The sequence below is a fragment of the Rhinolophus sinicus genome, linkage group LG09 (genome assembly GCF_036562045.2).
Source record: "Rhinolophus sinicus isolate RSC01 linkage group LG09, ASM3656204v1, whole genome shotgun sequence".
NCBI classification, from domain to species: domain Eukaryota; kingdom Metazoa; phylum Chordata; class Mammalia; order Chiroptera; family Rhinolophidae; genus Rhinolophus; species Rhinolophus sinicus.
The window spans coordinates 19319492-19341817 of NC_133758.1; the positions used below are offsets into that span (position 1 = coordinate 19319492).

The 22326-nt window shown below is 45.6% G+C and overlaps 1 protein-coding gene across 2 annotated transcripts in view; it reads left to right on the top strand.

Moving 5' to 3' along the window:
• Positions 1 to 22326, top strand: part of MYO5B (myosin VB) — a 312690-nt gene that overhangs the window by 110690 nt on the left and 179674 nt on the right. For both annotated transcript variants that reach the window (XM_019721483.2, XM_019721491.2), the window contains exons 2-4: positions 7647 to 7757; positions 17302 to 17473; positions 21060 to 21204. In XM_019721483.2, the coding sequence (XP_019577042.2) occupies positions 7647 to 7757; positions 17302 to 17473; positions 21060 to 21204 (428 nt within the window). The remainder of the gene's footprint in view (positions 1 to 7646; positions 7758 to 17301; positions 17474 to 21059; positions 21205 to 22326) is intronic.

The following is a 22326-nucleotide window of genomic DNA, read 5'->3' on the forward strand; positions in this document are numbered from 1 at the left end:
AAGAGACGGTATCACTGGTCCAGAAAGCCTTTAATGGGAGGAGTGAAGAGGGGAACCAGGAAGTTGGCCTTGCTGCTGGGGGCGGAGAGGTTAACTAGCTCTGGGAGGAAATTGGATGGGAGGAGCTTCGCGTTGCCTTGCTGCTTCCTACGCACATGGTTCTGTTGGGGTTATTTCTGCCCTCCTACAGGGAGTCCTCTCTGCCTCATTCACTTCCAGGGGCCAAGCTCCTGCCACGGGAGTAGTAACTACTGAGCACTTACTTTGTGCCAGCTGCCATGCTAAGTGTTTTATATGCAGCATTTAATCTTAACAGCACCTCTAATATGGAAGATACTTCCCCGCTTTACAGACGAGGAAGCTGAGCCTGAGATGGGAGTGGAGGCTCGCACCCCACACCTGAATCCTAACCTCTTTGCTCCCGGTCTCTTCATGGGAGCTCAGGAGACAAGAAGAGATGCCCAGCAGTGTTGGCGGGGATGTTCTTGACTTTGGTCCCCGAATCTGGGGGGCTAATTACCTCCTCGGGCTTCAGGATGTAGTTGGTGTCGGGCAGTGAAATGTGCTCTTCACACCTCAGATGTGGCGAGGAATGTGGGAGGGTCTGCTCAGATGGGGTTAGAAAGCCTGCTCCTGGTCCTCCAGACTTGCACTCTGCAAAAGAATGAAATATGACCCACTTCCTCCTACAAGAGCAGTTAGATAAGGTGTTTTCATAGTTCCTGCAACATGGCAGGTACCAAGCCGCTGGGGAAACTGCTCTTGAGATGGTACTAAAATAAAACTCTTGGCTTGGTTTGGAAATATTTTTTTTTTCCATTTTCTTTCTGCCCCTTCATCGAAGTATTGCTTTAACAGGAGAAGCTTCGAAATGGACACATTTACACCAAGCAGAGGACATCATTTATGACATTTCTGAGTAGTGTTTCAATGTGTTTTCCTAACCTCACTAACAAACTGCGCTATATCGCCATTTTTTAAAACAAGTGGTACAAGGTTTTTGGCTTGGAGTGTGTAAGTCGCTTAGCACTGTGGTTCTCGGCTTGCTCTGCTCTCTGGGGGGAGCCGCGTGCTATTCTTTTGCTGGGTGTGATCCTTCTGCCTTTGGCAGCAGCTGAGTTCCTGGTCTCACCTCCCTGCCTTTTAACAATTATGTTTTCCCTTGAGACCCATGGCTGATGGGTCAGTTCAGTGCTGGTGACTTTTGTCTGTTGACGCTACTCTCTGTGATGCAATAGATCTGACTGGTCCCGGTTGGAGAAATTGGGTGGTTTCTGTGCACCTTGCAAGTTGGAAGGTAATCAACTCAGTCTTGCGTGTTCCCCAGTGAGTTCTAGAACAAAATTCATGTCCTGAGCAAAGGCTATTGACTACATTCTCTTATAAAAAACCACAAAACCCCAGAAAAACTCTGTTCCCACCCCTACCCAGAGCCCTAATTTTAATTACAGAATAGAGTTGGGAGTGCTCACTAATCTGTGGCATCATGTTGGTGTGAGGGGTCCAGCCACGAACAAGCCAGGGTTCCTGCTCCTTGGCCCCTAAACACAGGAATGGACAAGCACTTGACCTGGGCAGCCACGAGGTTAGGCTGTGGGGTCGCCGCTGTCCATTCCCAGACCGTGCTCAGACTGCCCCATTCTTACCTCTGCAACTACCGTGTTTCCCCAAGAATAAGACTGGGTCTTAGATTAATTTTTGCTCCAAAAGATGCATTAGGGCTTATGTTCAGGGGATGTCATCCTGAAAAGTCATGCTAGGGCTTATTTTTGGGGAAACACGGTACTTGGTGGCCTCACTTGGGATGTCATTGTAAAATGGGTGTTTGTGCTTTCTGTCATGTCTAATTACAAGGATATATATATATATTGTATAAAATATATACTCAGTGGGACCTGGGCTTGCTGTAAGAAAGAAGGGCAGTTTTTTTCCATGAGGGGGGGACAGTAGGGCACTTAGAGGTCTTTTCTCTGGTTCTGCTCTGAACGCAGCTATTCACTGTGAACTCGGGCAAATTAATACTTTTTACCCATAATTTCCCCCCTATGAAATATTAGTGATAACCCTACTGATCTTACCTCATTTTAAAATTAAGATGAAGCGATTAAAGTACTTGAAATTACTCACATTAGTGTAAGGTTATAGAGGTGGCATGATTCATAATTCCAGGGAGGGAATGTGTCCGGCGTCCCTGAGGCTCCCTCTGAAATAGTGGTTTTAACTCCGATGGCACGGTCATTACTTGGAAAGCTTAGAAAAAAACAAAACAAAAACCACAGTGTTTGGGACCTACTCCCAACATGGGTGGGGATTTTTTTTTTTTTTTTTCAGATCTTTAGATAATTCTTAAATACCAGCCAACATTGAGAATCACTGAGTCACTTCTCTCAGGGTTTTGGAGTTGAAGAGGCTCCATCCAGGTATTGATTGTAAGGCCCGGCATGGCTGCCTGTACTCACTTGCAGGCCATCCCAAGGATCCCAGTACCGCGGAGCGCCTGAGGCTTGTTACTGCCCACCCCCACCCCTAAGGCTGTGCGAGGGCCCATCGGGCTCTCTAGACTACAGTACATGGGACCATCACCGTATTTGTCATCACTATTGCTGGCGCTCACAGTACTGACACTAGGATCTCATTTTGGTCTTGGGATGCCTCATGAGGCGGGTCTGACCTTGACCCCCATTGTACAAGTGAGGAAACTGAGTCCCATTCATTACGTTACCCAAGCTCATAAGGGTGCTGGCATTCTTAGCCTGCCTCGCGCTGGAGCCCTCACACGAGACCACAGCTCTCTACTGCATGACACTTAGTGTGAATGAGTCAATGCCCTCTTTTCTCGATACTGTGTTTACATTTCAGCAGGGGCTTTCTGGAGGTAGTGCTTTAGCTCAGCGGAAGGAATCCACTGCTGGGATTTGTTCCACCACAGGCTGCTGGGGCGAGGCCTCTGGGCACAGGAGGGGCTGCGGTGCCCAGCAAATCAGTTACTGCATCAGACCACACAGACTCCGAGTTCTCACATTGGCTACATCTGGGGAGCTTGAAAAACACTGCCTGGTTCCCACCCCAGAGATTGATGTAATGGTCCTGAGGGGTTGCCTGGCATGGGAAGCTGGAAAAGCTCAGTGGGTTCTGATGTGTGTGGCTGGGGTTGTGCACTGTTGCCACAGGTGGCCACTCCCTCCAGCTGTGGGTCTGAGAACTGCTTCTGCTGGCCCTGCAGAGACGAAGAAACGGGAGCAGGAGAGCTCTGGGTACGAATGCATTTCAGTTCATGAAGGCATTTGCCTTTGCCAGTCAACACACAGGGCTCTTTCCAAAAGGAAAACCACAATTTTTTCCTTGACAATTAAGTCAGATTATTATTTTGTTTACTTTGGTAGGATGAACTTGAGCATTGTTAACACAAGAGTAGTGACAAATGGCGTAGGACTATAATTGGGTTATGTGAGTGAGCTTGTCTTGCCTACAGTCTGCTGCCTCCAGGAAAGCTGCTACAGATCAGCTTTGTTTGAAGGAATTCCTTGAAGATGAGACAATTAAGAGGCTGCAAAGGATCTTGGTTCTAGAGCAGTACTACCTGGCTCATAGAAATGATGGCTTTCTGTTCATTAAAAGAATATATTTTATGTTACTGCTTTTGCAGAGACTTAACTGTGAGAAGCCATGCTGGGAGAGCATGAGCAGGACGCCATGTGCTTCATCTACAGCCAATTTTTTAAAAAATGGAGGTGAAATTCACGTAACATAGAATTAACTAAAGTGAACAGTTCAGGGGCACTTAACACAGTATTGTGTGTCCACCACCTCTATGTAGTTGCAAGACAGTTTCATTACCCTGATGGAACCCCTTCCCCTCCAGGTCTTTTCCATCTTCACTGCTCACATCACTCTGGCTTCCTCCCTCACATGTTTGCTGGCTACTATGGTGCTGACTTCCTTTGTCTGTTCTCTGGGCTGTTTACTTGGCACCGATCATGTCCCACCTTGTACTGGCTTAGAGAGTCAGTGCATCTTCCTTGGGTGGGTGGGTTTGCGGGGGGGAAGGGGCCGTGGGGGGTTGTTTGCAAAGGCAACATGTAAAGCAAAATTTGATTATGGTTAAAATTGCCCTTGGAAGTCCTATAAATCGCTCATCAAATGTGGTGCACGTGATGATGGGCAAACAGCTCTGCCCAGGAATGCACAGGCACATTAAGCTGAGACTCCATGAGGTAAGATGAAGGTGGGGAGGCAGGACGCTGAGGGGATGCCTGCCCGCAGATGTCACCCACTGCCATGGTTACAACGCAGGGTTTAATTTATTCTGGACTAACAATGAACCACTATAATCTCAATCATACCCACGTTTCTTTATTGTGGAGATGGAGGAAACGTGACAGTATCTGGCACAGAGTGGACACATGTTAGGTGCTCATATGTTTACTGGATTTGAGTCTAAAGCTTGCTTGATCAGACCTGTAATATATATACACTGTCCTTTAGAAAGTTACCAGCTAATTCCTAAATTGGCATTGACTGTTGTTGCTCTCCCTTTTCTTGTCTTGCCTGCCCCCACAGAGTAGCTATATTTTTATGTGAATTGTTTACCCAACTAGATTCTATGTCCCTTAAGGTTAGGGAATAGATCTCCATGTTTGTACTCACTTACACAGTGCTTATCACAGTGTTTTGTTCTATAAACCAGGTGCCCCATAAATGCACACACTCTCTCTCTCTCTCTCTACTGACTCCTGTCTCAGCGAGCATTTGAGCATCGTCCACATGCCAGGGATACAAAGGTGCCCTGTCGTGCGTCTGAAAGGTCCTGAAGTAGTGAGATGAAACTGACATGAAAGAAATCACTGTAAAACGATGAAGAAAGTTACCCACAGGAGAATCCACTGGGGCCACTCAGAGTTGGGACTGGTTCTGTAGGGTGCAGGAAAGGAGGGGTTCAGTGAGGTGACAGTGCTGGCACTTAGACTCTGCCCATAGGGACAAGTGGGGAAGGGCATTGCAGGCTGAGGAAACGGCACGTACAAAGGTAGTGGCAGGAAACCTTTTCTTTCAAAGGTCACATAGTAAATCTTTTAGGCTTTCAGGCCATAGGGTCAATGTCCCAAGTACACAGCTCTTGTCACTGAAGTGTGGAGGAAGCCATAGATAGCCTGTCAATGAAATGTGTGGTTGTGTTCCAGTAAAACTATGGACACCAACATTTGACTTTCAGATATTTTCATGTGTTATCGTATGAATATCATTCTTGGGAAAATTTTCAGCCATTTGAAAATGTAAAGACCATTCTTAACTCATGGGCTGTGCAGAAACAGGTGGCACACCAGCTCTGGCCCAGGGCCGAGGTTTGCCCACCTGTGTGTGAGGGCCGGGAAGTGCGAGACCGCACAGAGGAGCAGGTTCTCAGGTGTGACATTCGGATTCAATGGCTGTGGGCCCAGGCTGCGAGGCTGGGTCTCCTACAAGCCCTTAGGTCACGGTGAGGCTGCGGTCCTTACTTGATGTAGCGAAGAGCTAAAGTATCATCAGGGTCCCCTTATGTCCCTCATGCAGTGATGAGTTCTGTGGGTATGGGGAAATATAGAAGACAATTTTCTGCCTACCAGCTGTTTCCAGTCTGTTTAGAAGAGATTTGTATAACTAGAAAGATAACTGGACCCTCCTAGAGTAACAACCAGGTAAAGCCAGGCAGTGAGTCCCCAGTGCTGGGTGCAATTGACTGTTTGGTGAGTGACATATGGTGTTAAGGCCAGAGGAGTCCCTGGGTGGGCTTGACAGTGTCCACACATCGTCACCTCCACCCAGTTTGTGTTGGAATGTCCCCCATTCTTCTCTCGGTCACTTGTTGCTCTGTTTCTTGAGCCATTCCTGACACTGTTTACACTGAGTGGAGACTCTGGTTTGAGTAAAATTCCTTGGGTGTGTGGTGCTCCCTCTGATTGGCTGGGAAGTCCCCGGAGCATAACCCAGAGGAATGGGAGCGTGAGTGAGGTGAAGGCAAGGTCCCTCGCCTGAAGCTTGGGGACAGCATCTGACAAGTCGCTGCAGCTGAATGGGTGGTGGGCGTAAATGGCGGTGGAGGAGGTCAGAACACCTGAGGGGAGAAGAAATGGTGACTGCTGAGGACGGCAAACACTCCAAGTTTCCCCTGGAGATACCTCCGAACGTTCTTCACGTCTTCCTCCAAAGCTCTCAGATACTGTAAAGCTCTGTAGTGTCTTCCTCTAGAGCTACCGTAATGTCTGGCCGTAAGGCAGGCTCAGGCAGAGAGAAGATTCTGTGCATGTGATTCTTTATAATGCCCCAAACAAACGACTCTGGCTTTGTCTCCTGCGCAGGGGTGTCAGGGAGGCAAATGGGCGGTTGCTTTCCGTTCATTAGTGGTCTGATTCCTTAGCCTCATGACGTTCGCTGCTCAGTGCTGAATGAGAGACAGGTGGAGCAGGGGCTGGCTTTACAAAAGGCCGTTGAACACCTTGAGGAAAACACCGCAAAAAGCAGGACCAAAATAAAGCTTGTGTCCAAGCCACTGACTGGGCCTGGCGCTGCCACCCCATGCAGAAGGGGCGTTCCCTGACCCCAGCACACATTCTGGCTGGCCTTTTGGTCACACGAGCCACTAGTTTCAGGTTTGCTGAGACTATGCCGTGGTCGTGAATCCATATGCATGGGTCTGTGTGTGCACACAGATAGCTGCTAAGACAAACAGGCCCTGTGGAAATGGCATGGCTATGAAACACAACTTCAGAAACTTGTCCGACAGATGGAAGGAGTGAGGTGATGCCCGGTGTGACAGCCAGTGGTGCCGGCTGCTGCCATTGGGTGCTTCAGACCTGGTTCTCCCTGGCTGTGTGTTGCACTCACCTTGGGAGCTTTTGTGTCACCTCAGGTTCTGACTGAGCTGGTCTGAGGTGGAGCCCAGACCTGGCTTTTCAAAGCTCCCAGGTGATCCTAATGGGCATGCAGGGCTGAGGTCCCGAGTCGCACTGCGCAGGCATCGCTGTGTACCCAGGGCTGGGCTCCCCTGTCAGGATTGGCCGGCGTAATGACCTTGCAAGTCTGCACAGTTACTAGGGGAGGTTGAATGAGATTTGGGGATATGTTTGTGTCTTAAAGACTGCACAAATGAATTGAGGTTGCTGACAATTTAGGATTCTGTAAATACACTTTCGATTTGCTGACCACTTTTTTTCACTTCTGCAGGAAAACGGCTTTGTCCTTGAATGCCCAGTATCAGAACAGAGTTTCCTAACCTTTGAAGATTTGCTATGCCGTTTTGTTGGGTTTTGCATGGGTTGTCTGGTTGCTTGCCGCACACTAGCCGCTCTCTCTGACATAATTATTTTGTGCCACCTTGGAGATGGCGGGATAAAACCAAATGCAGGCTCGGCATTCTGGTAGAATTCTAATGTCATTGATCTGTTGTGATATTCTGTTAGGATCTAGAGGGTCCTCTCTCTTACCAGTCCTGTGAGGTGTTTATCTGTTATCATGGTATTGGATCACTTTGTCTTGAAGGCGAGAAGAGAGGAAAATGTGTCCAGACGTCTTCAGTAGTTCTCCTGAGGTCCCCTCATAGATAGCAACACATATTTAGAAACCCAAAGGCCTCATTTGGTCCCTAAGTTTCTTCTGTTTTAATTTTTCAGTACACACGGGTCTGGATCCCTGACCCTGATGAAGTGTGGCGCTCGGCTGAATTAACTAAGGACTACACAGAGGGCGACAGGAGCCTCCAGCTCAGACTGGAAGATGAAACTGTAAGTGCAGGGTCGGGTCGGGGGTGCTGGGCTGTACACGGTGGCCTTGGGTTTTCCCTGCAGATTGGAGCTTCTGAGTCCCTGGCTGCTTTTTCGTTGTTCTTGATGATAATATACGTATGTAAGAGTGTTAAACCGTGAAACTGCTCCGTGGGTGTCACATAACATTAGTGCCCATTGGTGTTACCAGCTTGGGGGGGGGGGGTCACTGGAATCTTCTCACCGGAGTGAGGGAACGCTGCTGTTCCCTCCACGGGGTTGAGGAATCAATGTGGGGTGAGGGAAGGGAGCTGCTACGGCAGACAGTGCGTGGTGCGGTGCTGGAGACACCGGCTCTGCACCCTGCCTGGACTGGGATCCTGGCGCTGCCATTGATAACTCTGTGCCCTTGCAGTCTTTCTGTGCCTGTTACTTCATCTGTGACATGGCGATGGTCATTTGCCTAGGGTGCTCTTGAGAATAGAAGGAGTCACTCTGTGACATGTGCTTAGGGTAGAGCCTGGCACACAGCACTCAGTGTGTGGTAGCTGCTGCGGTGAGAATTCTTTTCTATTGGTGGTCTTTCAGGTGGTTTCGCTGGGAAGGAAGACAGGGTAATAACTGAAATCCTGTTGTTCCTGGGTCTGACTCAGTTTCTCCTCTCACGAGCCTTTGTGACCACCCTTCTCTGATTTGTGCGTTTCACAGACATTTGAATGCTTGCACTGTGCTAGGTCAGAAGGGTGAATAGCCCTGCCATTTGGGGGACCAGCTCGGTGCTGGAGGGAACAGTGAACACGGACACGGAAGAACAGCAAAGCTGGAGTAGTCACGGGAGCAAGGGGACATAACGGAGGGGATCTGCTGAGGTGAGGGTGTTGAGGGAGGAGAGGGATGTGGGAAGGAGCCAGCCATTGATGATTCAGGGTGCAGCGGGCTGCGAGTAGAGTGTCCCAGGCAGGTGTCGTGTGTGCCAAAGCCCTGAGGCCCCGTGTGTCCATTTGGGTGTGTTGAAGGAAAGGAAAGGAGGCCAGTGCACCTGGTGGGAGCCATTGGAGAAGGGTACAGACGGTGGGCTGAGAATGCAGGCAGAGGTCATTTGTGCATGGTTGGCCCTGAGGGAGACTGGGAGAGAAGTGGCAGGAAACAACTCAAGAACTGTCGTTGGGATGGGTTCAGTGTAAGGAGCTGTGGAGCAGGCATTGTTGGGAGGGAAGGCTGGAGTGGTTATTGCCTCTCTCTCAATTGCAATAGCACTGAAAGTTGTACCACACCATTTAGCCTTTGATCATTTACTGTCGTACCATTTCTCCTTCTTTCAGGCTTTATGGTCTTGTCTTTCTAGATAATGACCTGCTTGGGAAACGGACCTTGTCTTAAGCTTTGCTCTCGTAGTACTTACCGTGCTTGGTGGTGATATCATTGGTGAGTGGGAAGATTGCCCATCCTCCCCCCACTGACTTCTGTTTTTTATCATCTTGCGTGAATCACTTGGTAAAACTGGAATGGTGAATCTGTTAGATGTTTACACCAAGGTGTGCACGCCTCACCTTCCCTTCCTGGCAGGCCGACTGCTATCCTGCTCTTGGTTTTGAAGTGAGAAACAAAATTCCCAACAGATGGAATCATGTTTACCATGTTGAATAACTTCCCACCCCACGCCTCCAACAAAATGAAATTAGTTCACCCACTCGAATGGTGTATCTTCTCCAGCAGATTTCATTTCGGTTGATCTTTTAAGTGGGTGGGTGTTTTTAAAGAGTTGTACGGAGATAGTGAGGAATGATCTGCCGTGTTTCTAAACAGAGCAGATGCTTGCCTCCCCAGCTGAAAATGAATTCTCCCCTGCATGACTAATTTTGGCAGCTGCCCAGAATCCCTCTCCCCCCTCCCTCCCTCCCTCCCTCCGCTGCCCCATGGCTGGTCAGCGTGTAATCAGAAGGGAAGCTTGGGGCTGGACATGAGCAGCTCTCAGAAGTCATGGGCTCTGAGCATCTGAGTGTGTCCAGCTTGCTCGTGGGCTGTGGTTTGTCCACTGCTGGCTCTGAGCTGTCACTGGGAGTGACCCAGTGGAGCTGTGGCCCAGAGGCAGGAGCACACAGGTTAGATGGCTGGGCATAATGCTTGAAGAGCGTCCCCTCCGTGGCTGAAGCCATCCTTGCAAGACCAGGCTGGCCAGAAAATCTACCCCGCCGTCCCTTTCCCTGTCCCGCTGCTCCTCCCTCTGAAGCCCAATAGGTGGATTTAACTGAAGCAGCAAAGGAGGAAAATAAATTATCTTCTAGAACAACAATGATATTCCTAAGCCCCGGCTTCTAACTGCTAACCTGTGCGCTCTGTTTAAGATGGTCAAGCTCCTCAGCGTTCCTCTGGGATGTTTATTTTCCCCTGTGGCTTGCTTGCTTATTTATTTTTATTGTGGTAAAACATAACATTTACAAAAATTTACAAAATACAAAATTTACCACATTAACCATCTTTAAGTGCACAGTTCAGTGGCGTCAAGTACAGTAGTTCCCCCCCTTATCTGTGGTTTCATTTTCCAGGGTTTCAGTTACTTATGGTCAACTGTGGTCTGAAAATATTAAATGGAAAATTCCAGAAGTAAACAGTTCATAAGTTTTGAATTGCATACTGTTCTGAGTGGTGTGATGAAATCTCGTACCATCCTGCTCCGTCCCACCTGGGACGTGAATCATCCCTTTGTCCAGCGTATCCACGCTGTATACACTGCCTGCCTGCTAAGTCACTTAGTAGCTGTCTCGATTATCAGAGAGAGACAGACAGACAGACAGACACCACAGTCACATAACTTTTATTACAGTATATTGTTATAATCTGTTATTAATTATTAATCTCTTCTGTGTCTAATTTATAAATTAAACTTCATCATAGATATGTATGTATAGGATAAAAAACATAGTATATATAGAGTTCAGTACTCTCCATGGTTTCAGGCATCCACTGGGGGTCTTGGAGTGTATTTTCTGTGGATAAGGGGGCCGGGCCTACTGTACTGCTACCCTGTTGTCGAACCATCACCACCAGCCATCTCCAGAGCTTCATATCTTGTAAAACCGAACCTCTGTACCCATGGACAACAACTCCCCATTTCTCCTGCATCTGCAGCCCCTGGTAATCTCTGTTCTACCTTCTGTCTCTGAGTTTGGTTACTCTAGATACCTCATAAAAGTGGACTTACACAGTATTTGCCTTTTTGTGTCTGGCCTGTTTCACTTAGCACAATGTAAGATGTTTCCTGTCTAAGCCAATGAGAAGATGGGAAACTTCTTAGGGGAGAAGGACAGTGTCATCTTTTTTTCTCCCCACAGCTGTGATGGGTGCAAGATGTGCCAGCCTGGAGCACAGTACTGTTTGCGAACTGGATCAGGCATCTGAGTCTGTGCATACCTTGGTGACAAATGCAGCTTCCTCATTGGCCGGGAGCGGAGCTCGGCCTGGCAGACCTTCTCTCTCCCACTCCCACCTTCCTTACAAACTGCTTACGCCTGCCCTCTAGTGGCAGGGAACACTCTCCCCCAGATTCCACGATTTTGCCTTTAAATTCTGTATTCCGCGTCCAGCTGCCACCTTGATGGCGAGTCCTGTGTGTGCAGGACCCTGACTTAGGGTTCATGAGTGAGAGGAAGACGAGCACATGAGCTTCAAAAGGAGGAACGTGCTCTCCCCGTGTCTCGGCGTATCCAGGCCTCTGACACTCAGCGTCTTCACCGTTTTTAAGTATACGGATCAGCGGTGTTACGTACATTCGCATTGTTGGGCAGCCATCACCACCAGGCCTCCCCAGATGGATGTCTGTCTGCTTAGTATCGTCGACCTGTTCCCCTCCTGTATTCGTGATCTTTTCCATCAGTTAGGATATTTTTCCTGGTCGCTTCTCCTTAGAGATGGGCAAAGCAGTCATTTTGCCCCCACAGCGGGGACCTTTGGCAATGTCTGGGTACATTTTTGGGTATCATGCCGGAGGAGGGAGGTTTCCTGCTGGTATCTAGTGAGTCGAGGGGAGTGACGCTGGTGAGCACGGGGCAGCCCAAGGAAAGAAAACAGGGCCACGGTTGAGAAACCCAGGTTTAAGCCCACGGAGGAAATGCGCTGGACTGTTTATTGCTGATAAGCACCACGTTCAGAGCTGAACGGGGACTGCGTGATTCCAGCAGAACGTGGAAGCTGTGTTCCTTGCGATAAATTGGAATCGAAAGAAAGATTAACTTTGATTCTATATTTTATGCTGCTGTAAGTTTGTTTATAATTCAGACTTTGTAGTTGTATGTTTTAATTGATGGCCTTTTTCTTTAATTGCTTGCATCACCATTCATTCATTATTCATTCGTTAAAACAATTATTGAGCAATTATTATGTGCCAGGGTCTGTCTGTACAGAGGTGAAAATGGCACATGTGCACCTTGGTGGAGCTTTCAGTCTGACTTACAATGAATGTCATCTACATGCAAATACAGGATGTAGAGCATGAAAAAGTTAAAGGCCAGGAATCTTTAGATGAGAAACATGGTGAGGTACTTGACTATCCCATTGCACCCTCTCGCTTTACTCCCCAATCCCACACGGTTTTTGAAACCCCCTTGGGCAGCTCCCTCTGAGTCTCTTGCCGACCTCCCGAAGCAGGACACTTCCCATGGCACAGATGCTATGTGAAGACTCCACCATGGTCCTCAGCCCCCTTGCAGTCAGGTGGGACCCCATGTGACTTGTCCAGAGAGAGCGCCAGGTAGAATTGATGGATATCACTTCCTGGCAGAAGCATAAAGGACCTGATGGGAGGTTGCTGTGCTCGTCTCTTCTTCTGCCTGGTGAATTGGAGCCAGTGTGTTGGTATTGGAGTGACCTGGGGAGCAGAGCTTCCGTAGGCGGCCTTGGGCACCTGGCATGAGCGAGAGAGGAACCTTTGTGGTCATAACCATGGAGGTTCCAGGGTTCATTTTTTACTTTCTCCTAACTAAGAAGTTTACATGAAGCACAGAGTATTTTATTTTTCATGTAATTAAGTACCTGCTCTGCGTTTAGGCCTGTGCTAGGAATAGGAGGGTAAGAATAAGAAGGTTCTTTTTAAGAAACGTGACCTTTTGGGGGAACTGGAGAACACAGAATTATCACAGAATAAGACATAGCAGAACATGTATTCAGTGACTATTTGTGCTTTTTAAAACTGGCTTAGGGCACAATGTAAAACAGTCTTTTAATACATAGTAAATAAACTTAGAGCCACACACTTGCTATTATTCTACAGTGAGTGTAAGTGGTTTCAAGGTTGGGGGCCTCCTATTATCTGGGAAGATAGTTTCCTTCACTTTGTTTTCTCTGTAGGACAGCTTTCCTGATTTCACAGAAGAACACACCCCTATATCCACTGACCTAATTGACATGCTTTAGGCCAATAAAGTTGAAAGGGCCCTTAGGGATTTGGGGCCCAGTCCTCTCGTCCTGCAATGAGGGAAACCGCGGTCTCAGGAAGTGAAGGCATCAGAGCAGTTGAGTTCAGTGGGTCTCACCTTTGGCTGCACATTAGAAACTCCTGGTGAGTTTTTGGGAAAAAAACACAAAGGTTTTTAAGTAGCAGCCAGACTACTTAAATCCGAGGTTGGGGATGGGACACAGCAGAGTATCTTATAAAGCTCCCCGTGAGATTCCGTCGTGTAGGAAGCGTTGAGAGCCGCTGCTTTAGTTGAGGGTCAGGGTTTGAGTTGGGGGCCATTTCTAGCAGCGGATGATAATATGTCACTCCTCAGGTCCCCTTGCCAGCCAATACGGTAACCATACTTTTACTAACTTATCTTTTCTCTAGATCTTCTGATTTTATAGGCGGATAGAGTAGGAGAAAGAAGTTGGCTGGCTTTCTTTATCTACCACGTATGCTTGTTATTAGCTTAAAATCTTTGTGTTGGGGGTTGTCATTCAAAGATGTCTCTATGTGTTTGTTTTCTTGCCGTAGTACCATGTGATACGGACACATACTGAGGAAGGGAGAGGTCATGAATAAATTAGACATCCCATTCCACTAGTATTTTTGAGTCCCTACTAAGAATCGCAGACCCACAGCGTTTAGAACAACCTCAGCCAGTGCTGTCCCACCAAACACTGCACTGCAATGTTCTCTACCTGTATTTCCAGTAGGGTGGTCACTGACCACATGTGGCTACTGGGCCCTTGACATGTGGCTAGTGTCACTGAGAAACTGCTCTTAATCGGATTTAACTTGGATTTAATTTAAATCGCCACACGTGCGTTGGAGAACACAGGTATCGACCAAGCCCCTACCCTATCTAATCCTCCCTTTATAACCTCGAGTGCTGTCAAGTCCTGTGTGCTGGATGGGGACCAGTTGCAGACCCCCATCTGTTCCTAGTCTGAAGGGGGAGGCCAAGGTCCATTCCAGGTGGGTGACCGAGCGTTAATTTTGTAATGAGTGTTAACATTCACCCCTTTTTTTCACCTCCAAAGGCCCTGTTATCATATAGTGAAGTTTTTTGTTCTAGAAAGTTCATGGTCCCTGATCACGTCATAAACACTTAGATTTCAAGTAAAACCATGTTAGTTGTAAACGCTTTTGACGTTAGCAGCAGTGTTAGAATCAAATTCCTGTTACGGGGCGGGGGGGGAGGGGAAACCCTGTTCTTAAGTCTCTTGTTCCCTCCTTCCCTCTGGATACACACACACCAAGGAATCGGTGGCTCTCAGTGCTGAGCTTGCAGCTCTGCCTCTTTTCTGCTGCTCTGGGCATTTTTATTCCTTATCAATTTTACTGTAACCACTACCACTAGCTTATTTGTGGACCGTGTTTGCACAAAATTGCATATGTGTTTCTCTCTGCATGCTTGGGGGAGCGTCTTTCCAGAGGAGATTCATTTGAGAAAAGATGGAATGCCAGCATATCTGCTTCAGGGTCTAGAGGCACTGGGCTCAGATCCTGGCCTTCTTTCTAATCTGAAACTGAGGGGGTGTTAGCCAGGTGGCCCTGCGGTTTTGCAATTGGCTGTTCCCCTGCTGCTTACCGAGGTGGGGTGGAGAGCCACATGGGAGATGCAGGGCAGACTCCACTGGGAAGTCTTCTGAATGGCCCAGGGAGGCAGGTCGGGTTGAGTCCCCAGTGACACCACTAACTCCGCAGGAGGTAAAAGGGGGCCGGCCCTCTACTCCAGAACTGAATGAAATAAAAATCAACCCTCAACACTCCATTTCCCTTTGTTTCCCACCTTTTGGGAATTTCGCCTGTGTCATGTTCATGATAGTTGTTTCCTGGCCTGTTCCATGGAGTAAGTTTGATGTAAATAAAAGAGCTTTTCACAGAAAGAAAAGAGATTTGGTATAAAAAAGAAAACAGCAACATCAGGAAACTGTACAAAGATGAAAACCTCACTAATATAGATAACCATTGATATTTTGTGGGGCTGTTACTCCAGACAGAGTTGAATATACAATTTTAAATCAATGGACTCCTATAATATATTTTACTCTGTAGCATGCCTTTTCTTAGATCCCACAGCATGCTGGGGGAAGGCGACTGACTGTAAATACAGGCCTATGTCATGTTTTACTTCCGTATTTATACCTTCGGTGAGTCGATGTCTTTGCTAGTTTGTAAGCCTGTCTCCCGAGGCCCAGAAGAGTGTACCCATGAACCATTCTGACTGGGTGTTGCTAGCTGCCCTCCAGAGGGGGTGAATCAGTCTGAACCCACAGCAGTGGACCTGTTTGCACATACCTCCTTCCTAGTTAGGAAGTAGTTTTTATCCCTTTGCTTATCTGACGGATGATATTCATACTAATAACCTTGATTTGCATTGTTTTGTTTAATGGTCAAATTGAATAGTTTTTCAGTTGTTGTTCATTTGTAGTTCTTATTTTGTGACTTGTACTCTATGTGCAATTTTTTTGTTGGGGTGTTTTCTCTTTGATTTCTTAAAACTTTTTGGATATTAAGATTAGTCTGTCATGTAATGCAGAATTACTGTCCCCGTATTTTACTCTGCATATGGTGTGTTTTATGACGGTTTTCATGTATTATCATCTAATTAATTAATATTTTCCAACATTGTTCTGGCTTTTGCATTGTCCTTTAAAAGTAATCCCTTCCAAAACTTTTACAAATATTTGCCCATGTTTTTTTAATTGTTTTTTTTTCTTTTGGGTTTTAATTTTCACATTTGTTCCATTTAAAACTTATTTTGGTACAAGGAGTGAGAATAGAATGCTAACCTAATTTTTTTTAATAAATACCTGCTGGTTTATTTACCACTATTATTTTAAAAATTCCCCTTAACCATTTATTTGCAATTTTAATGTTATCATAAACAAATTTTCCATCTGTGCCTGCATTTATTTCTGGATCTGCTATTAAATAGTACCTATTTTAGCACTATTACCATAGTACTTTAATTACTGGCTTTAATAATATACCTTCAGATCTGGTAGTATAAGTTCCTCTAAGAGTAGGATGGTAGGGGACATTAACATTTATATTCTCTTAAAATTTGGCTGTTAGTAAATTAAAGGTATTATCCATAGAATTTTGTGAAAGGCTTGTATAGAACAGTGATTCTTAAAATAATGATCCATAAGCTACCTGTATTTGAACTACTTAAGATTAAAAAAAAAAAGAAAAATTTCAGGTTCCTGGGCCTCACCCAGAGCTCCCGAAGCTAAGTTGTAGCTGGGAAACTGTGTTTTTACAAGCTCTCACATGCTTCTGAAGAACACTATAAGAAACTAAATACTCATAAAACATGGCAAGCAGCAGCCAAGTTCTTCCTGTTTAAATGTTTAAAAACACCACCATCTTTTATTAATTATATGTATATGTTTGTACCCATATAATCAGAGTTATAAATATATCCTGTCAATAAACTTATGAGGTCCATGTGCTGTGCTGAGAGTACAAGAATAACACCTTGCATTTGAGATTTGAACTTAAGACGTGTAGTCATGTTCCCTTAAACACACCACACACCACACACACATACATACGTATCTCAAGCTTTTATTATACTTCAGATCAAAGTAAAATTACTGCCCTAGAGTAGCTTGCAGTTAGGTTATGGAAAATATATGCACATCTTGAGGGCACTTATGGAGGGCAGTTTGTTAGATGCAAGGTAACCCAAATAAAAAGTGAGTTTGTTGGTTAATGGAGAGAGAGTCAAGAAACACCAGCACGGAATGGGGCAAACCCAAGGTTTCCTGGATGGGAGAAAGAACAGGACTCCTATGGCAACTAGAATTAAAGACTCAGCATTTCTTCGTTGAGAAGCAGCAGAATGCTTTATTAAATCTAGTTGTGCTTCCTGAATGTCTCGTGTTATTCTGTCCTTTTCTTTGCTCCACTAGGACGACGTTCTCAGCAGCGTTTCCAGCTGGGCTGGGCTCTGACGGAAACACAAGTATCCTGTTCAGTCTGCCTTTCTTTAAAGCATGTTGTTTACCTTCATCACCTGTGACCGTGTCAGGATAGTGATGCTGGCCAACAAGACAGGGATTGACGACAGGCGAAATGTTTCACGACTGCCTTTTTGTGTCTGTTATTTGCATCTAGATTCGGGAATACCCCATTGATGTCCAAAGCAACCAGCTGCCCTTCTTGCGGAACCCAGATATCTTGGTGGGAGAAAATGACCTGACTGCCCTTAGCTATCTCCATGAGCCTGCAGTTTTGCATAATTTAAAGGTCCGTTTCCTGGAGTCGAATCATATCTACACTTACTGTGGTAAGTGGGGGGCATCTGTTGGCTGCATGTGTTTGAAACTGCTGACAGTCTTTAGACTCTACTTGTTAAACTCCAGTGGTTAAGAATCCTACTTTCACTCTCATTTACAAGTACCTCTTCTCGGAGAGCCTTAAAAGGTTTGCATGATTGCGAATGTGGCTTCATTAGGCTGCCCTGCATCTCTGTGGGGTGATTGGTGGTAATCACAGCCCGACCAGGGAAGCAGTGGGCCACACGAGGTGGGTTGATTGGCTTAGGCACAGTCCTGGAGTCGTAGGACCGTGGTGTCCTTGCTCGGGCATCTCCTCTCACCACCGAGCACACTCCTGTACGTGTAAATCTGGCTGATTTTCGTTTTCTGCTTTGAGAGAGGGCTGGTTTGTTTTTGTTTGTTTGTTTTGGCCCTCTCACTTGCCCATGGACAAACATGGTGCATGATGACCATTTGTCAAATTCATGAGCAGAAGCCATGACAGACGCTTTAAAGCAAAAGTCCTGAAATTCTCTCCTATTTGTTTTTTCTTGAAATTTCTCAATTTCCCACATTGCGGATTTTGGTTTCTCTTTTTCTGAGTATTGTTAAGTGGTACAGTGAAAACAAGAACACTATACACTGGTGTTGGAGGGGCAGCATTCCAGGATCTGCTGGAGGAATCGGGCCCTGCTCTTCTCTTTGCTGCTAGATTTCAGCAGCCATGAATGGCATGTGCATTTCAGTGCTTGAGAAGTAGTTTCGCAAAAGTTTCTTTACCCAAGCTGCTGGTGGGAGTTTTATTTGAAAGAAACCGTCAGTTACCAGAGCCTTTAATAAGTGTTCCACCCCCCTAACAAGGTTTTTAAAGAATCTCCCTAAAAAAGAGAATGGGATAAATGACCATCAGCTTCACTTTTGAAAGGTCCTGGTGTCTGTACATATTTATCTAAACACATCAGCTGTTCAGAGTAGCTGACATAGCACAGAATTCTAAGTCTTTAAGAAGCACACGTTTCTTCCCTGGAAGAGGCTGAGACATTTTAGGAAAATGTGTGAGCTCAGAGGATAATATCAAAATTTGAATTGAATGCTACATGAATTAGGGTTTTGTACAACTCTAATAACCAGCAGAGTGAGGCTGTTTTTAAGAGAACTCTCCAAGTCGTTAGCCATATTGGGTAGGTTTTTCCAGAGTTCTGGGCCCTATTTCTCAGTCCAGGTTGTCTTTTCAGGCAGACTTCCATCTGAGGAGTACTTGCTGCCTGTCCTTTCCCTCCCTTTGCCCTTTACTCGGAGTTACCTGGTCTGGTTTAGTACATTTCTTCTCTCTATCTCTTTCTCTCCCCCACCCCTCCCTCCCTCCCCTTTCATTCCCCCCTCCCTCCCTCCCCCTCCTTCCCTCATACATTTTTCCCCTTTTAAATAAACTTTATCTTTTAAAGCAATTTCAGGTTTACAGCAACACTGAGTGGCAAGTGCGGAGCTTTCCCGTATGCTCCCTTTCCCCACACATGCACAGCCCCCCCCCCCACTCTCAACATTCTGCTCGAGTGGTACCTTTGTCATAACTGATGAACCCACGTGACACATCATTATCACCCAAAGTCCATAGTTTATATTCGGGTTCACTCTTGGTTGTACATTCTGTACAACCAATTGAACAAATGTATAATGACTTGTATCCCCTATTATGGTATCATAACAGTAGTTTCACTGCACTAAAAGTCATTTGTGCTCTGCCTGTTCATCCTTCTCTCCCCATTAACCCTTGGCAACCACCCATCTTTTATACTGTCTCCGTAATTTTGCCTTTTCCAGAAAGTCATAGCGTTGGAATCATACCATTTGGAGCCTTTTCAGATTGGCTTCTTTCACTTAGTACTATGCATTTAAGGTTCTTCCATGTCTTTTCATGACTTGATAGCTCATTTCTTTTTAGTGCTGCATAATATTCCATTGTCTGTATGGACCACAGTTCGTTTATCCATCACCTACTGAAGGATATCTTGGTTGCTTCTAAGTTTTGACAGCCAGGAATAAAGTTGCTATAAACATCCATGTATAGATTTTTGTACGGATATAAGTTTCAACTCCCTTGGAGAAATACCAGGGAGTGTGAATGCTGGCTCATATGGCATGAGTATGTTTACTTTTGTAAGAAACTGCCAAAGTGGCTGAGCCATTTTGCATCCCCACCAGCAGTGAACGGGAGTTCCTGTTGTTCCATATCCTGACCAGCTTTTGGTGTTGTCAGGGTTCTGGGTTTTGGCCATTCTAATAGGTGTGTAGTGGCATCTATTAGTGTTTTAATTTGCATTTCCCTAATGACATATGATGAGGAGAATCCTTTCAGATGCTTATTTGCCATCAGTATATCTTCTTTGGTGAGGTGTCTGCTTAGATGTTTTGCTCATTTTTAAATTGGGTGGTTAATTTCCTTATTGTTAAGCTTTGAGTTTTTGTTTATTTTGGATAATAGTCCTTTATCAAATACGGTTTTTGCAAATATTTCTCCCCATCTGTGGTTTGTCTTCCCATTCTTCTGACTGTATCTCTCTTCAAACACCAGAAGGGAACACAGTGTATGCGGTTTCCCATCTTGGCAAGGACCTTTTCATTCTTGTCTCCTCTTCCCCAAATGACTGGAAAAGCTCATATTATTTGAAGCCCAGCCAGTGATTTTGTTGACATCCAGAATGTGCTTTTATGTGAAAGAAAAAGTCATGGATTTCTATTTATCTTGAAGACTGAATTCATGTTTTTTCTCCACTCATATTTTCTCAAATATCAATTTACCTCACTTTTCTGTAAAAGGAGATCTGAGAGGTTAGAGGATTTACTGATTCCTCAATCAACATGTATTTATTGAGTCCATTATTGCAGCACATCCTTTTGGGGACCCAAGATGAAAAAATAGTGAAATGAAAGATAGTACATGATAGAATGTGATGTGAGATAAAAAATAGCCAACACTCAGTGCTTACTATGTAAGGTGATGGTCTAAGTGTTCTTTCTCTATATTAATCATTTTATCCTCAGAATACCCCAGGTAAATTATTATCCTCATTTTACAGGCCAGGAAACGGAGGCACTCAGAGGTTAAGTAATTTTCCTAAGTCACCCTGTTAGTCATTGGTTGGGCCAAGATTTGACCTTAAGACACGGAGTCAATTCTCCCTGTCTACAAGTTGTTTGTATGTTAGTTAAGATAACCTGTATACAGATGAAAAAATTCATAGTTTCTTTACTAGATTTTAATTCCAAGATGGCTTTTTAAGCCTACCACCTTGTGGCTGAGTTAGGCATTCTTTTCTCTCTGATTCTGCAACACTTTGCACTTATGTATCTTATGAATTCAGTTTGTTGAGCGTTTGTGTGTTTGTTCCATGCTTTAGCATATTTAGAGGCATGGCCTGTCATTTTTTCTCCATCAGGGCCTCGCACCATGCCTGATAAACACAGAGATATGTCTTGATTTAGTGGAGTGATTGGTTAAGACTCATTGTGTTACCCAGTCATTCTTTAGTTTTGATATATATGAACAGAGCCGTTAAAAGCTGATGCCAGATGGCCAGTGTGCTGCCAGAATCTGACTGCATTGTCTGTTTGCAGGTATCGTGCTTGTTGCCATTAACCCTTATGAACAATTGCCAATCTATGGACAAGATGTCATTTATGCCTACAGCGGCCAAAACATGGGCGATATGGACCCGCACATCTTTGCTGTGGCAGAAGAAGCCTACAAGCAGATGGCCAGGTAAGAAGCACCTCCGTAAGTAGTCTTCCTGGGTGTTCAGGGGGCAGAAATGGGAATTTCTACCGTCCTTTCCTGCTTTTGCCTAATGGTGGGAATGGTGGTTCTAGAACTGAGGAAACAAAACCAGCCCAGGTCCTATTTCTCACCGCATTTCCTCATGTCTTCATCTTATTCTTGTGAACCTGAGCCTGGACTTGGAGGGCAGAGGCCCCTTAAACGTGTTTCATTGTTTGAGTAATGCAGTAAATGCTCAGCATTTCATCTCTCTTGGACTTCCTTCTGGCCCTCTCTCCTCCTCTGCTGGTGTAATGAATCCAATTTATAGCCTCGCCATTCATTTTACAGATCTCTCTGAAGGCTCCCTGTTGAAGGAATCAGGACTCTTTGACAACTTCTTGAGATGCCAACCATTTGGGGTTGAATTAGGAATTTCAAATTAATAGTCATGTATAGTGGTTTTGGGTTTTTTGCCTGGAAGTGGAGTTTTGTTTAGCAAAATTTTTGCTCTTTGTCCCCTAGCTCTGAAGGATAGATACAGCAGAGTATTTCCTTAGAAGAGGGGCTAGATGATTGAATTAGTAAAGGTTCTCCAGGGAAACCAATATGGAGAGAGGGAGGGAGGTAAAGAGGGGAAAAGAGAGAGAGAGAGAGAGATTGAGGTTGTGTAGAGAGGGGTGGAGGATTTGTATTTTAAGGAATTGGCTCAAGGCTGGCTGGCTTGGAGACCTGGGGAAGAGCTGATGTTGCATTGAAGGCAGGCTGCTGGCAGAATTCTGTCTTTGGGAGAAGTCAATTTTCCCCACATACAGCCTTCAGCTGATTGGGTGGGCCTCTGGATGAGGCCCACCCACATCATGGAGGGTAATCTGCTTTACTCTGTCTACTGATGTAAATGTTAATCTCATCTCAGTAGTATCTAGACAACTGTTTGACCAAATGTCTGGGTACCCTGGCCTAGCCAAATTGCCACATAAAATTCACCATCGCAATGTTGGTCTTTGAACTGTTCTGGCTGGAAAGACAGTTTTACCAGAGTTACAGTGGAAATGCATATTCTACCTTGTTTCCCCAAAAATAAGCCCCAGTTAAGATCGTCAGCCAGACGGACGCATTTAGTACATT